The 13,717-nt window shown below is 36.7% G+C and overlaps 1 protein-coding gene across 4 annotated transcripts in view; it reads right to left on the bottom strand.

Annotated features, from left to right (window-relative positions):
- The window catches only part of LOC138715458 (A-kinase anchor protein 200-like), a 420,917-nt gene that overhangs the window by 90,838 nt on the left and 316,362 nt on the right, over window positions 1–13,717 (bottom strand). For all 4 annotated transcript variants that reach the window (XM_069848378.1, XM_069848382.1, XM_069848380.1 and 1 more), the window contains one exon: window positions 12,097–12,363. In XM_069848378.1, coding sequence (XP_069704479.1) covers window positions 12,097–12,363 — 267 coding nt within the window. The remainder of the gene's footprint in view (window positions 1–12,096; window positions 12,364–13,717) is intronic.

Genomic DNA, 13,717 nt, shown 5'->3' with positions numbered 1-13,717 from the left:
CTTCCTGGTTACATCTTATGTTTATGTCAGGGTAACATGCTCGACTATTAGCGAGGAATACTAGAAATGTGAAACAAAAAGGCGTGAGTGATGTGAGTTTCAATACCCACCATTACTAGTTCGCACATTCCTTTAGTATGAGTATAAGCAGCGGCAGCGCTAACATAGGCCCTACTGTGAAGCTGCAATAGTAAATTACTGAAAATAAAATTCAAAGACTATCGATATGAAGAGCACAATTTACCTTCAAGACATGTTTTATTCTTTTCTCTTCTTTTTTCATAAAACGAATTATCTTAAATTACCAGGTCATAAGGCATCAAGCTTGATTTCTGTTCCGACGCTTCACGTGAAGTGAAGTACCACTTCACCAATTCATTCTTTTGTTTGGCTATTACTTGTACTCTAACATCTTGCTGTAACTTCGACGCTCACGCGTGTCCGTTGCATCAAAGAAATGGTCCCTGCTATTACCACTTCTGTTAAAGAGTTGTTTTCCTGTCTAAAACGCAAAAAACATTAAGGCTGGCCCATAATAAACCGGGAATGGAAAATTGTTCAAAGAAATGTATTTAAATGTGAGCATTCACAATTAACGAAAAGCTTACCGAAGTTCGGGAACGGGAACGTGAAGGTTTGCGCGCCAAGTTTTAACTTTGCCGTTCTCGTTTCCGATCACAACCTACTATAGTCATTCTGTTGCCATCAAAACTATTTGATTGTCGTATATTTTGTAGCAAGGAAGTTGTGATATAATTTATTCACCCATTCCTTTTAATTAACTCAGAAATTCAGTAGATATGTGACAATACTACCACCTGAATTGAATTCTTAAATATTCTGTGCTATAAATTTTGAAGTTGGTTAACCTGTGTTCATGTTGGCTGGCTTGAACTCGTGAGAGAACGCCATTGGTCCATTATACACAAATAACATCAGAATGCGTAATATCGACTTTACATAATCGTTACTGGCTACATATCGATATTCATAGCCGTTTACGTTCTCAGTTTATTGTGAATCAAAAGTCTTCACGTTCACGTCCTCCGCTTCTCGATCTCATTCTGGTTGTCGTTTCCAGTTTACGTGGATCAGCTGTTAGGCTCAGGATCGTGTCTCTTGTATGGCTATAGAGACCGTGCATGCTCTACTAGTGGCGCCTTGCCGGTGGCAGTGTTTGTAAGCTTTCATAGGATACGGTAGACTCAAGACTATTAATAAGGCCTTGAAGCAGCTTATTAAAAAAGCTCATTTTAAAGGGAGGATAATCTTTGCATTAGTGAACATGTGAACATGGTTTCATTATGGCAGAAGTTAGACAGACGTTTGCAACCTCTTACCCAGGGCCGTCCCGACGATTTGCGACGCCTGGGACGGATACGAAGCGCGAGGCGCCAGCGATTCTCAGTAAGTGATCCCGTCTACTGTTGTACAAGGACATCATTTTATTTTTACTAACATTTCTAATATTAACCTGCCTATACCTTTGGATCAACGATTAAGAACCCGAAACACCGTTTGCTACCTCCTTCCACGACTGGAGTTCGATGATACTGACATAAAATACAAACAAATTACTTTACTAGGTATAGGAGGGAAGAAAAGTAGTTCATCCATTTACGTAAACTAGGAAATATCGCAATTTTGAGTTTGATAATTTTCATTAGGTTTTTGTTTAATCAAAATACAGTACTGTATTAACAATGAGTGTTTTTACTCACGAACTAACCTTTCCATGCGGACGTATATTCATTATGCAGTGTATATTATACTGTCTACAACACATTAGCGTACACTATAGAGAATGAAGTTAAATTGAAAAATAATCATATTGTGGATATTTAAACACATTTTTGAAAATGGTGGCCGTTCATTACGATACAGGCTTCAGTTCTAATGTGCATATTATCGCACTATAGAGTATTGTACTTAATTCCAATTACCAGGTTCGTAATTCGTATCAGTAACTCATGTTGAAATAATTCTCTACCTAATCTATAAAAGAGACCTTATGTACTGTAAATTCAATCTTCACTTCTGCCCGATCCGAAAAGATAAAATTACTCAGACATGCTATCTACTGTCCGTCCAAGTGGTTACGTCGCAGCGTCGTAGAAAGGGAGGAATTTACGTGACAGTTAATTACTTAACGAGGCCCTTTTATTTAAGTTAGTTTAAACAATTTTATGGATATAATATTACGTAGACATCCAATTCGTAGCAGAAATTAATGTTCTCAGAAAAGAGATAAGACAGCCCAGCCACTAGCATTTACAGAGAGGCGAAAAGAAGCAGGTGAGGAAACCGGGATGCGACGTAGGCAAATGGAAAATGATGCAATATTGAAAGCTCTTTCGTCACTGGAAAATGCGAACATATTTTTGGAACGTACTGTTTACTATGATCGTATGGCTACTATGACTGTATATGCGGTCTTGGAGCTGTGTGGAGGACGGCTGAACTTCATTAGTAGAAGGGGAGGGAGTGAAGTACATTCAAAAACTCAGGTGCAATAAAAATTGAAGTAAAAATAAAATGATGTCCCTGTACATTGTTTCATGTTAAACATTTCCCGTTACTCGTCAAAGTAGGCCTAATCTCACTACTATGCATTCGTTTGTTTAGCAAACTGTTACTTTATAATTAATTAATTAATTGGATTCAACTCACTTAACTTACTACATAACTTACATTCAACACTGTTTGTTTCTCTCCACTTTTGAGAAGTTTCCACTCTTATGTTTAGGAACCACACACATTGAGGATGCAGAAGCCGTACTATCACGTGCTTACGAGAACAACCTCAAGTGGCGCCAGAGTATTACAGGAACAGACTACCTTGGTATTACTCTTAGTATTCATCCGCTTACAACGTAAATAACAAAATATAAAAGTAGCTTTTCTTTTACATAGCGCTTCACATATGAGTAAAGACAAATGTTTCGTCGTATTTAATAACTATTTTTTTTTTCAAATAATATAAGGTTATGATTTCCAAATACGGAACTATATTTTCCTGCGTCGTGTGAGTGTTTCGACTGGGAGTCATTCACGGTATGACCACAGTATAGAGAACATACAGTAAAGACACCTAAGCCATTTCGTGGGAACAAATTCTGAGTACGCATGTCTCGAAACCGGGTGTATTATCTGGAACCTCCACCAGATGGATCTCCATCTATGACAGGGCTGGCATAATTTAATATTAACTGAAAACATTCATTACTCATCTTTTAACAATTTTAAAGACATGAGGCAAAGGAATGGCAATATAACCATAATAATAATTACTTCCGTATGCATTCATCATGAAAATATTCACTAATTGACGCTAACGTTGAAGTCACTGTTTGAGGCTTATGTTGGTAAAATTGATCCAAGTACAACATAATACATCATGGCGTCCGTTGCGGTGAAGTGCGAACATGAACGTCAACAATGGATATAAGCAGGGAAAGGATTTATATGTAAATACATATTTACTTATAAAGCTAATATAATTTATATTTTGCATTATCTTTATGTTTCACAATGTGTAGGGTTGAAAAATCCTACTTTTATTTTCCATATTTTTCCATATTTTAGAGTTTAGTACATATTTTCGTTAATTTCCATATATTTTCCATATTTCATATAAAACAGTCCATATTATATTAGGTTTAACAATAAAACAAAACAAAATTCCATTAACTTTTAAAAATACATTTCAACAATAGAGATTTAAACACATGTTCAGTAATCCCTTTAACATCAGAGTTATTTGCAGTCCTATCAACAATGGGAAAGTAAGTTACAAAACTGTATTAATTTAATTTAAAATTTTTAACAGACTTCAGTTGTGCAGCTCAACAGTTAAATGCCAGTCAGAGTACACATAGGTTCAGTTTTGTAAATCATACTATAAAGACGGTAAATATGCCAAAAGTACGTCATTCAGTCAATTTAAAATCAAAACTAACAAGTTACATTTCAGAATTTAAAGAAGATGGTTTATCAACTGACAATAAAATATTATTTTGTAATTTGTGTCAGTGTGCAGTATCATCTACACAAAAGTTCCTGGTGCAACAACACATTACAACTAGTAAACATCAGGCCAACAAACAACTAAATTCCAAGCAGAGACAATTGTTTTTAACACAACCAACAACATCGAATGTAAGATCTGAGTTTAACATCGACCTGTGCCGTTCTCTCATCTCTGCTGATATTCCTCTCTACAAACTAAAGAATAAGGTCTTCAGGGAATTCCTTGAAAAATATACTCAATATACAATCCCGGATGAGTCAACACTTAGGAAGACGTATGCTCCATCCATCTACGATGAGACAATACAGAAGATAAGAGATGAAATTAAAGATAGTTCAATTTGGGTTTCCATTGATGAGACTCCCGACAAAGAAGGTAGACTTGTTGGTAATGTAGTTATCGGTTTGTTAAGTGAACAATATTCTGAACGAATTCTTTTACATTGTGATGTTCTAGAAAAGTGCAATAACAAAACTATAGTTAAACTGTTCAACGAAGCTATGGGTATCCTGTGGCCAAAGGGTATTATGTACGATAATGTGTTATTCTTTATTAGCGATGCTGCCCCTTATATGGTCAAAGCTGGACAAGCATTATCTGTTGTATATCCTAAATTGACTCATTTTACTTGTGTGGCGCATGCATTTCATCGTGTGGCAGAAGTGGTCAGAGACAATTTCCCTAAAGTAGATTTGTTGATTTCATCAGTGAAAAAAGTATTTCTCAAAGCTCCCAGTAGAGTTAACGTGTTGAAAGAAATGTACCCTGAAATTCCATTGCCACCAAAGCCAATTTTAACTAGATGGGGTACATGGCTAGAAGCAGTTGAATATTATGCCGAACATATAGACTCTATTAACAATGTTCTCCTTGCATTGGACTCTGAAGATGCAGTCTCAATTGATACTGCGAAAACAGTTACCTGTGACATAAGTGTGAAGAATGACTTAGCTCACATTCAGCATACATTTTCATGCATCATAAAAACGCTCAAAAGTCTCCAAAATAGGCACCTTTCACTATCTGAAAGTTTTGAAATTATAAATAGTACTGTGGAACAACTGAATCGTGGTAGAGGTAAAGTTGCAGATGCAGTAAGAGCTAAGGTGGACACTGTACTTTCAAAAAACCCTGGATATGAAGAACTACAAAAGGTTGTTGCTGTGATGAGTGGTGAATCAACAGTGAAGATTAACTTGGACTTATCCCCAGCAGACATTGTGAAATTGAATTATGTACCAGTTACTTCTTGTGACGTCGAACGCTCTTTTAGTCAGTATAAATCTATCCTCAGAGACAATAGAAGAAGATTCACTTTTCAGCACTTGAAAGAAATGTTTGTAACCTATTGTTATGGTAACAGACAATAAAAATTGTGTTTTGTTGAAACTACATTGGAAGATAAGGTACGTCCATTATATTTTTTGTTTAGTTTGATTAAAATGTACCAATATTTAACGTACATAGTCATTTTTTTATAATTTTAAGTCCATATTTAATTCCATATTTTGGTAAAAATCCATATTTAATTCCATATTTTGGTAAAAATAACTACATATATATTTACATATTTCATATATTTTTAGTCCATATAAATCCGTTCCCTGGATATAAGTATTTTGACTTCCTAGCGACATAATATTAATGATAGATAATATACATACAAGATTATTCGTATTACTGACCAATAAAATAAATAAATAAATATTTTACTAATATTTTGATAGTGGTTTGATATTAGCGACATCTCGCCAAAATATTGTAAAAAACTGCACAAAATTGTAGAAAATTACTAAATTGTAAAACTGTAAAAATGTGTAAAAATTGTAATTGTAATATTGTCAAATTTTTACTTGTTTCCACATCTTAAAGCTTCATTGCTCATGTAAGATTTATGGAATAAAATGAATGAATGAATGAATGAATGAATGAATGAATGAATGAATGAATGAATGAATGAGTTGGATTCATTGAGAACTAGACCTTACTGAGTTTGAATTTAGGTGCCGATAAGAGTTGTGCCTACTGATTCTTCTTATACTATGGTATGACAGCAACGTGCTTGTGTTTAAATTAGGATTTTTCTTACAGCGAAAAGAGTATAGTCCCTGTGCATTAAATATTACGTATTTTTCAGACAACGTATTTCAGTATATATCTTACTGATGTTTGTTATATAAATATGTACACATTTCACACATTGATTTTACATTTAAAAATCCGCCGCCTACCCGTAACTTACAAAACAGAACGAAGTGCAATTCTTGACGTTTCATCCACATTTAAGTTACGTTTTTGGTAAAAAAAAAAAAAATGGCAGTAAAGCCAGTATCATAAATAGAAGTTCGGTATTTGGTTTCATATCACGTCACCCATTATCTTTTCGAGAACATAACAACATGCAGTCGATATTAGTAGAGAGACCGAAGGGAAGCGAGAGAGAAAGAGATGGACAATATGGCCTCAGAGTTGCCAGTTTGGGCGAAAAGTCACGGATTGGGCTACTCCGAAGACCTGTTTGAGACTAATTTTTACTTCAGGCGATTTGCGAATTTTTGGGCTACTAGAAATTTTGGCGAGCGAAATTTGGGCGGTTAAAACCTCCTCGTCATTTTTTAAAATATCATCTATTTCTTTCGCTCTTTTAATACTTGGCATGACATAGGTTTTTAATCTTTGAATCAATAATTTCTTCTAATAATATATACGATAATTTAACGCACGTGAATCACCACCTATGATAAACCACAATGTTACGCCTCCACGTGTATCAGAAGGGACTTCCCCATCCCCACTCCGTCACGTGTCTGAGGAAAGTCCAGGGCATATACTCGCAGTGCAAAAATTGCAACTTACGTTCAATTAATATAATTAGTTCGTGAGTTTTGGCAAGGAAAACCTGTTGTAGTTCAGCAGCTTTTTTATTGTATTATTCGCTGTCAGTATTATGGGTAGTGTTATTTACAGCAATAGTGATTATAAGTGACTTATTGTCAGCAGCTGCAAAGTAACGGTTAGCATGCCTGATCGTTAAACGAGTGGGCCCGGATTCAACTTTGGTTGGGACAAGTTAACTGGTTGATATATTTTCCAGGGTTTTCCCTCAACCCATTAAAAGCAAAAGATGGGTAGGTTTCGGCGCTGGACCCTGGGCTCATTTCGCTGGCATTATCAACAGTAATCTCACTAGACGTTTTGATTTATCTAGAGAAAATTAAAACTCGAGTGGGATTTAATTGACTATTACACGATTAGAAGAAAGTATATAAAGATTAGAAGTAACGAAGTACTCCAATAGAATAAAATATTAATTGACTTACGAAAATACAACTGTCTTCAAATGTATTATTGTACCATCTCAACATTACAAATATTACGCTAGATGCATGCTAGATGGCAGTAGTGAGCAATGCCTTCTCGTCGAGAAGTTGTAGATCTAGTATACACGATGGCAATGTTACTAGTCAAGAAGGCTTTGTTGATTCAGTTTCATTTTTATTAAAATGCAACATTCCACTTCAATTGTCCGAATCCCAGTAATCAACGTCACTTGACAGATGATTTTCAATAAATCTTAATATTAAACAAAAAATCTTAATATTAAACAATCTCTGATACGTGTCTATCCATAATATCATATAGCAGAAGCTATAACATAACCTAACTAATATACACAAGTGTTAGAAAAGTTTTAATTAACGACGATGACATAAAAAAATAAACATGAATAATTTTAAAAGCAATAATTATTGAATTTTCAAATTTGAATGTGGTTGGTGGTTCAATTGATGTTATATTGGACGTGTGCGTAATAGAAGTGGAACTCGTTGATTTAGGCCTACATGGTGTATTCAACTTATTCAGGATTTCCGAATGGTGCTCTTCATTTATTTGTAAATCGGATTTCAGAAGATCCATAGGTATGATAAGTGATTTTTATTAATTCTTGTTCTTGAATGCCAATGCGAGTCATATTTGAAACTGCTGCGCATCGACTGGAGTGGTTTGTAATTTTATATAGACATATATATATATATTTTTTTTTGACGTCCAGACCAGCGCAGTTTCAAATGTTGGCAAACAAAGAAACAAATACCAGGGACGCGATAAAATTAAACAAATGCTAGGGACGCGATAAAATTAAACAAATGCTAGGGACGCGATAAAATTGTGCGATAAGCAGCCATGATTGGTTGAAATACGTCCTTTCGTACCGTTTTATTGGTCAAAAGTAGTATGACGTAGTAAGAGTGTAATAGTTACCTTAATCTCACTCAGACGCTAGATAATCATCGCAGTTGATAAAACGTCGTAAAATAAATCAATTTAAAAGTTATTAATTTTTATTTTGTGTTTAATTATTTAAGATAAGATGACTATAAACAATGAGTCCGTCATTGCATCTTTCACACTGCGTTTTGTAAAATTTCTTTCTACGATATTATTAATACTTTGGATAATTGCAATGGGAAAGTGAGAGTAACGAATGTTGAGTGGAACTAAGGGCCAGTGGCGTATACTGGTTAAAGGGTTTGGGCTACCGCTGACCCTATTATTACACAAAATATATCTAACAATTACTTTAATTTTAATTACTACGGTAAAACTAATAATAAAAAATTATTACATTATGTTATATTATAAACTTTTTCTTTTGTAATTTCCTTGGGCTACCGCTGGTAGCCCCGGTAGCCCGCAAAATACGCCCCTGCTAAGGGCTAAAGAGCAGATTCATCAAGATACAAACAAAATCCAGCTTCTTTCATCTCCCAATCAAACTTTAAAATGTAATTCCAGTTGCTAATTCATTGGTAAAAAATGAAATTCAGTTGGCGGTTTTGTGACTAGTCATACCGCGATAAAATATGATGATCATTTAAGCGAACTTATTGATTTAAATTGTCCAAGTGTAGGAATGTAGTCATATTTTGTAAGTCCCAGAAAGGAGGCAGTGCCATGATCAAAAGGAAAGCAGAGCTACCAACCAAATGCAGCGGAATACATCCAATAGACAACATAATAAATGTGGACTTCAGAGACAAAGTTAGTTCAACCAATGTACAGCTATTTACAGATGGCTCCAAAACGGAGGAACACGTCGGAGCAGGAGTGGTAGCAGTACAAAAATCATTAGAAATATACACAGGAACTCAAAGATTAGGAAACGAATGCACGGTTTTCCAAGCAGAACTCATAGGAATCAAAATGGCAATTGACTGGATAATATCCCAACGTAAGGATAAAACATCGTATGGCATCCACGTCGACTCTCAAGATGCACTTCATGCAGTAGCAAACAAAAGAACGACACAGCCCATTGCAGTGTACATCAGAAAGAAAATGACTGACCTTAAGAAAACTACCGAAATTTCTCTGATCTGGATCAAATGCCACTCTGGAATTAAGGGCAACGAAAGAGCCGATTATCTGGCCAAAATTGCAGCCAGATATAGCAACACCATAGAATATAACTCCATCCCACTACCCCTTTCTAAACAACTACGGCCTTACTAATAAACCGTGTACAGTTTTTATACGAGACTTACGCAGAGTTGAGACAGAAAACGTTACTAATAAACCTTGCATAAGCGATGGATGTATAAACAATCTGTAACTATACAATGGGAAATGCTTTGCAGTAGTTATATACACGAAAACCCCTGTTTAAGCGTTGTATATAGAGAAAAAATGGCCTCCCCTCTAACAGCCGTTCGTAACGACTGTCATTTTTTTATGATGGTTGCCTTGTAACCACAGAAGAACAAACCAAAGAGCACAGAATAATTTAGAATAATATTGCTGTAGCTTGTACTCTTTGACCAAAATATAGTGTGGTAATCGATCAGAGCCAGTTGTACTATCGATACTTCATACGGCACACTAGAGCGCTCTACCGGATGCAATAGAGAACCTCAGATATTCTGTTACCTTTCGGAATGAAGTAATGACGAAATTATGACGTAGCTGTGTAACAGTTTTACTGTTATACACGACGTATGTAGTGATTATTAGTAAGGAATTTACACACGACTTATAAACGAGCTACTCATTGTATAAGTATATACTCATTGTATATTATATATTGTATTATTGTATAATAGAACGGCCCCGAGGTTCACTCAGCCTCCTATAAAATTAAGTACCGGGTCTTTCCCGGGGGTAAAAGGCGGTCAGAGCGTGGTGCCGACCACACCACCTCATTCTAGTGCCGAGGTCATGGAAAGCATGGGGCTCTACCTCCATGCCCCCCAAGTGCCTTCATGGCATGTTACGGGGATACCTTTTTTACCTTTTATTATTGTATAATACAATTAAGCGTTCCCGGGTAGCTCAGTGGTAGAGCGCTGGTACGTTCAACCAGAGGTCCCGGGTTCGATACCCGGCCCCGGAACAATTTTTCCCTTGAAATTATTCAAATCTGCTTTACAGGGAGCTTCACCTGAAAGACTAGATTTGCATAATATATACGTCAGTGTGTACGTTAACAGAAAGCCACAATTCCAAGTCACACAGAGTTTGTGTGCACTCGATGTGGGTCTCTGGCGTTTCGTCAGCCCACGCGAGTTGTGTGGATATAACGGGAAAAGTTGAGACGGTGTCGGGTGGAGTTCCCGGGTAGCTCAGTGGTAGAGCGCTGGTACGTTCAACCAGAGGTCCCGGGATCGATACCCGGCCCCGAAACAATTTTTCCCTTGAAATTATTCAAATCTGCTTTACAGGGAGCTTCACCTGAAAGACTAGATTTGCATAATTAAGCGTCTGTATGTAGAGTTTTTATTAGTAAGACCGCTAATCCAAAACTACTATATAAACATCTGGAATGCTACATACACACACAGAGGTAGCACTACATACCAAACAGTATATTCCATCCATCACACATAGACTCTCAATATCCCAAACTATATCCTCACCCAATTCCTGACAAACCACGGATGCTTCAAATCATATCTGCACAGAATTAACAAATCACCGTCTCCACTATGCAGCTGCCCCGAGAAAACATCTCAGACAGCAATATATTTACTGACGGAATGCACACACTATTCAACAGACCGGCCTTCAATACTGTCGAAGCAAAATCTGCACCAGATGATGAGGACACACATAACACAGTAAGAGTGACAAGTTTCATCAACAACATCTACTGTTCTCTTCAAGAATAGCATCCGAAATATAAATGTATAATAGTGTAAATATCCTGTGTATAATAATGTAAATATCCTGTGATATGCCCATGGCAAAACACAGGTTGTATACTCAAAACAAACAAATTAAAAAAAAAAAAAAGACGAGCGACTTGGTTCACAAGAGAACGACTAGTTGAGGTAATAAAATTAGTTTTGTTTCCTTGTATGTCTGATCATGAGCCTTCTTTCTGAGACTTATAAAGTATATGTACGACAAAACTTTTTTCTAAGACTGTACATCTACCTTCAAGCTCACAGAACAAAGTGCACTGCAATAATTACATCTGTCATAGCCACTAATATCCTAAAGAAATCAATGAAGTACCATTTTCATGAATTATTATTATTATCGAATCGACAGATGTTACATGTATTATACATCTTCGCCATGTATATGATGTAGGTATTATAATAAACAGAATTTTTGTCTCTCATTAAGATAGAAGATAGTATGAAATTAAAATATTGGGCGATTTTTTCCTCTAAAAGGCGACTTTTAATGAAATAATTGCAAATTTCTGTGAAAACAATCTGACAATCCTGTATGGGCACACAGAGCAAGCACATCAAGAAAATAACTAGCTTATCGATGGTGTTGAAAAGCAACCTCGCATGTCGAGGAATTCAGTTTTACAGGAGAATGCAAAAACATTTGAATAGTTTGAAAACTAACAAATGTCTGACATAAAAGGATATTTAAATCTCTTCTTGTGAAGTTTATATCCATGCCTTGATTTAAAATGTTTGCAGAAGATTCGAGAAAATTTCTTCGATAGAAATCAACTAAAGTTTTATTTTGTTCGTGGTTTTGTTATAAGAGGTTACTGTTCAACTCCATCGTTATCCTTCATTCTAGTCAGAAATCCATGCACTCACCTCAGCGACCTCTTCCTTGGTGACGTCGCCATTCTTGTCCTCACGAGGAGGTTTGCTTTTGTCTTTCTTAGAAAAGCTGATGGACCGGAACGACCATTTCTTTTTCACCTTATCCTTCTTTTCTTTTTTTGCTTTGTTATCGGCATTTGTATCCTCTCCCACACTCTTCTCCTTTTCTTCTGCTGTTGCACTCTCCATCTCCGGCGTGTGTGCAGACTCGATTTCCCCGTCCACTATCTGTTCTGAGCCATTATGCATCACTTCCTCCTGAAACAAACATAGAAGACACATGACTTCCCCTGTCAGCGACAAGGCATGTTTATCATTTGCGAAGCAGATTAACGTACTCGAGGAAATTCCTCATTCTCTTCCGAGTACCATTTCTGCTTCTACCCACGCAAATCAGAAACAAAATGAAGTGTAACTTCTTCGTTTAACACACAATTGAACCATATGCTCTCGCTATGACGGCCAGAGGTACGGATTTGACAGTGAGTTACATACTGTTCTCGCACCAGGAGATTAACCGTGGAAGGAATGTGCTTACTATTGCGTCATCTATTGGAGTGAACTGACACTCGGGAGGAAATTAAACGCAGAATAAATATGGGAAATGCCTGTTATTATTCGGTTGAGAAGCTTTTGTCATCTAGTCTGCTGTCAAAAAATCTGAAAGTTAAAATTTATAAAACAGTTATATTGCCGGTTGTTCTGTATGGCTGTGAAACTTGGACTCTCACTTTGAGAGAGGAACAGAGATTAAGGGGTTTTTGAGAAAAAGGTTCTTAGGAAAATATTTGGGGCTAAGAGGGATGAAGTTACAGGAGAATAGAGAAAGTTACAAAACGCAGAGCTGCACGCATTGTATCCTTCACCTGACATAATTAGGAATATTAAATCCAGACGTTTGAGATGGGCTGGGCATGTAGCACGTATGGGCGAATCCAGAAATGCATATAGAGTGTTAGTTGGGAGACCAGAGGGGAAAAGACCTTTGGGAAGGCCGAGACGTAGATGGGAAGATAATATTAAAATGGATTTGAGGGAGATGGGATATGATGGTAGGGACTGGATTGATCTTGCTCAGGATAGGGACCAATGGCGGGCTTATGTGAGGGCGGCAATGAACCTCCGGGTTCCTTAAAAGCCAGTAAGTAAGTAAGTATTGGAGCGAAATAGATAGATAATATTGCCGTTATAACGTCAGTTTAAAGAACATGCGCTCTCCTGCGTATGTTATTTCCTGTATGGAGGGATTAAAAGACCAGGAAATTAACCTTGATCTAATTTTGTAACTAAGGTAATATAAATATGTGTGTATCAGTGTTATCGTTTGTGCTTTGAGAGTTAGCCAATGGAGATGCGTTTACCCACGTGTGTGATCTTATAACATCAACATTCATTCATAACATCGCCCCGCTGCGTCTCATTCCCCCGAGACTTTCTCCTGGTTGGAGTACAGTACAGTATCTTTGCAGTGTGCTACAGGCAGTGGCGCCGACTTTGGGGGGAGCATGGTGTTTTTTGCTCTGTTGAGGCGGCAGAGTGTCATTTTGCCCCCCCCCCAAAGAATATTAAATTTTATATTACATTTTTCATCTGCAACAACCTCTTGACAAAA

Source organism: Periplaneta americana, chromosome 15 (genome assembly GCF_040183065.1).
Source record: "Periplaneta americana isolate PAMFEO1 chromosome 15, P.americana_PAMFEO1_priV1, whole genome shotgun sequence".
Lineage (NCBI taxonomy): Eukaryota > Metazoa > Arthropoda > Insecta > Blattodea > Blattidae > Periplaneta > Periplaneta americana.
Note: the sequence above shows the minus strand (reverse complement) of the source record. Positions and strands in the feature narration are given on the sequence as shown.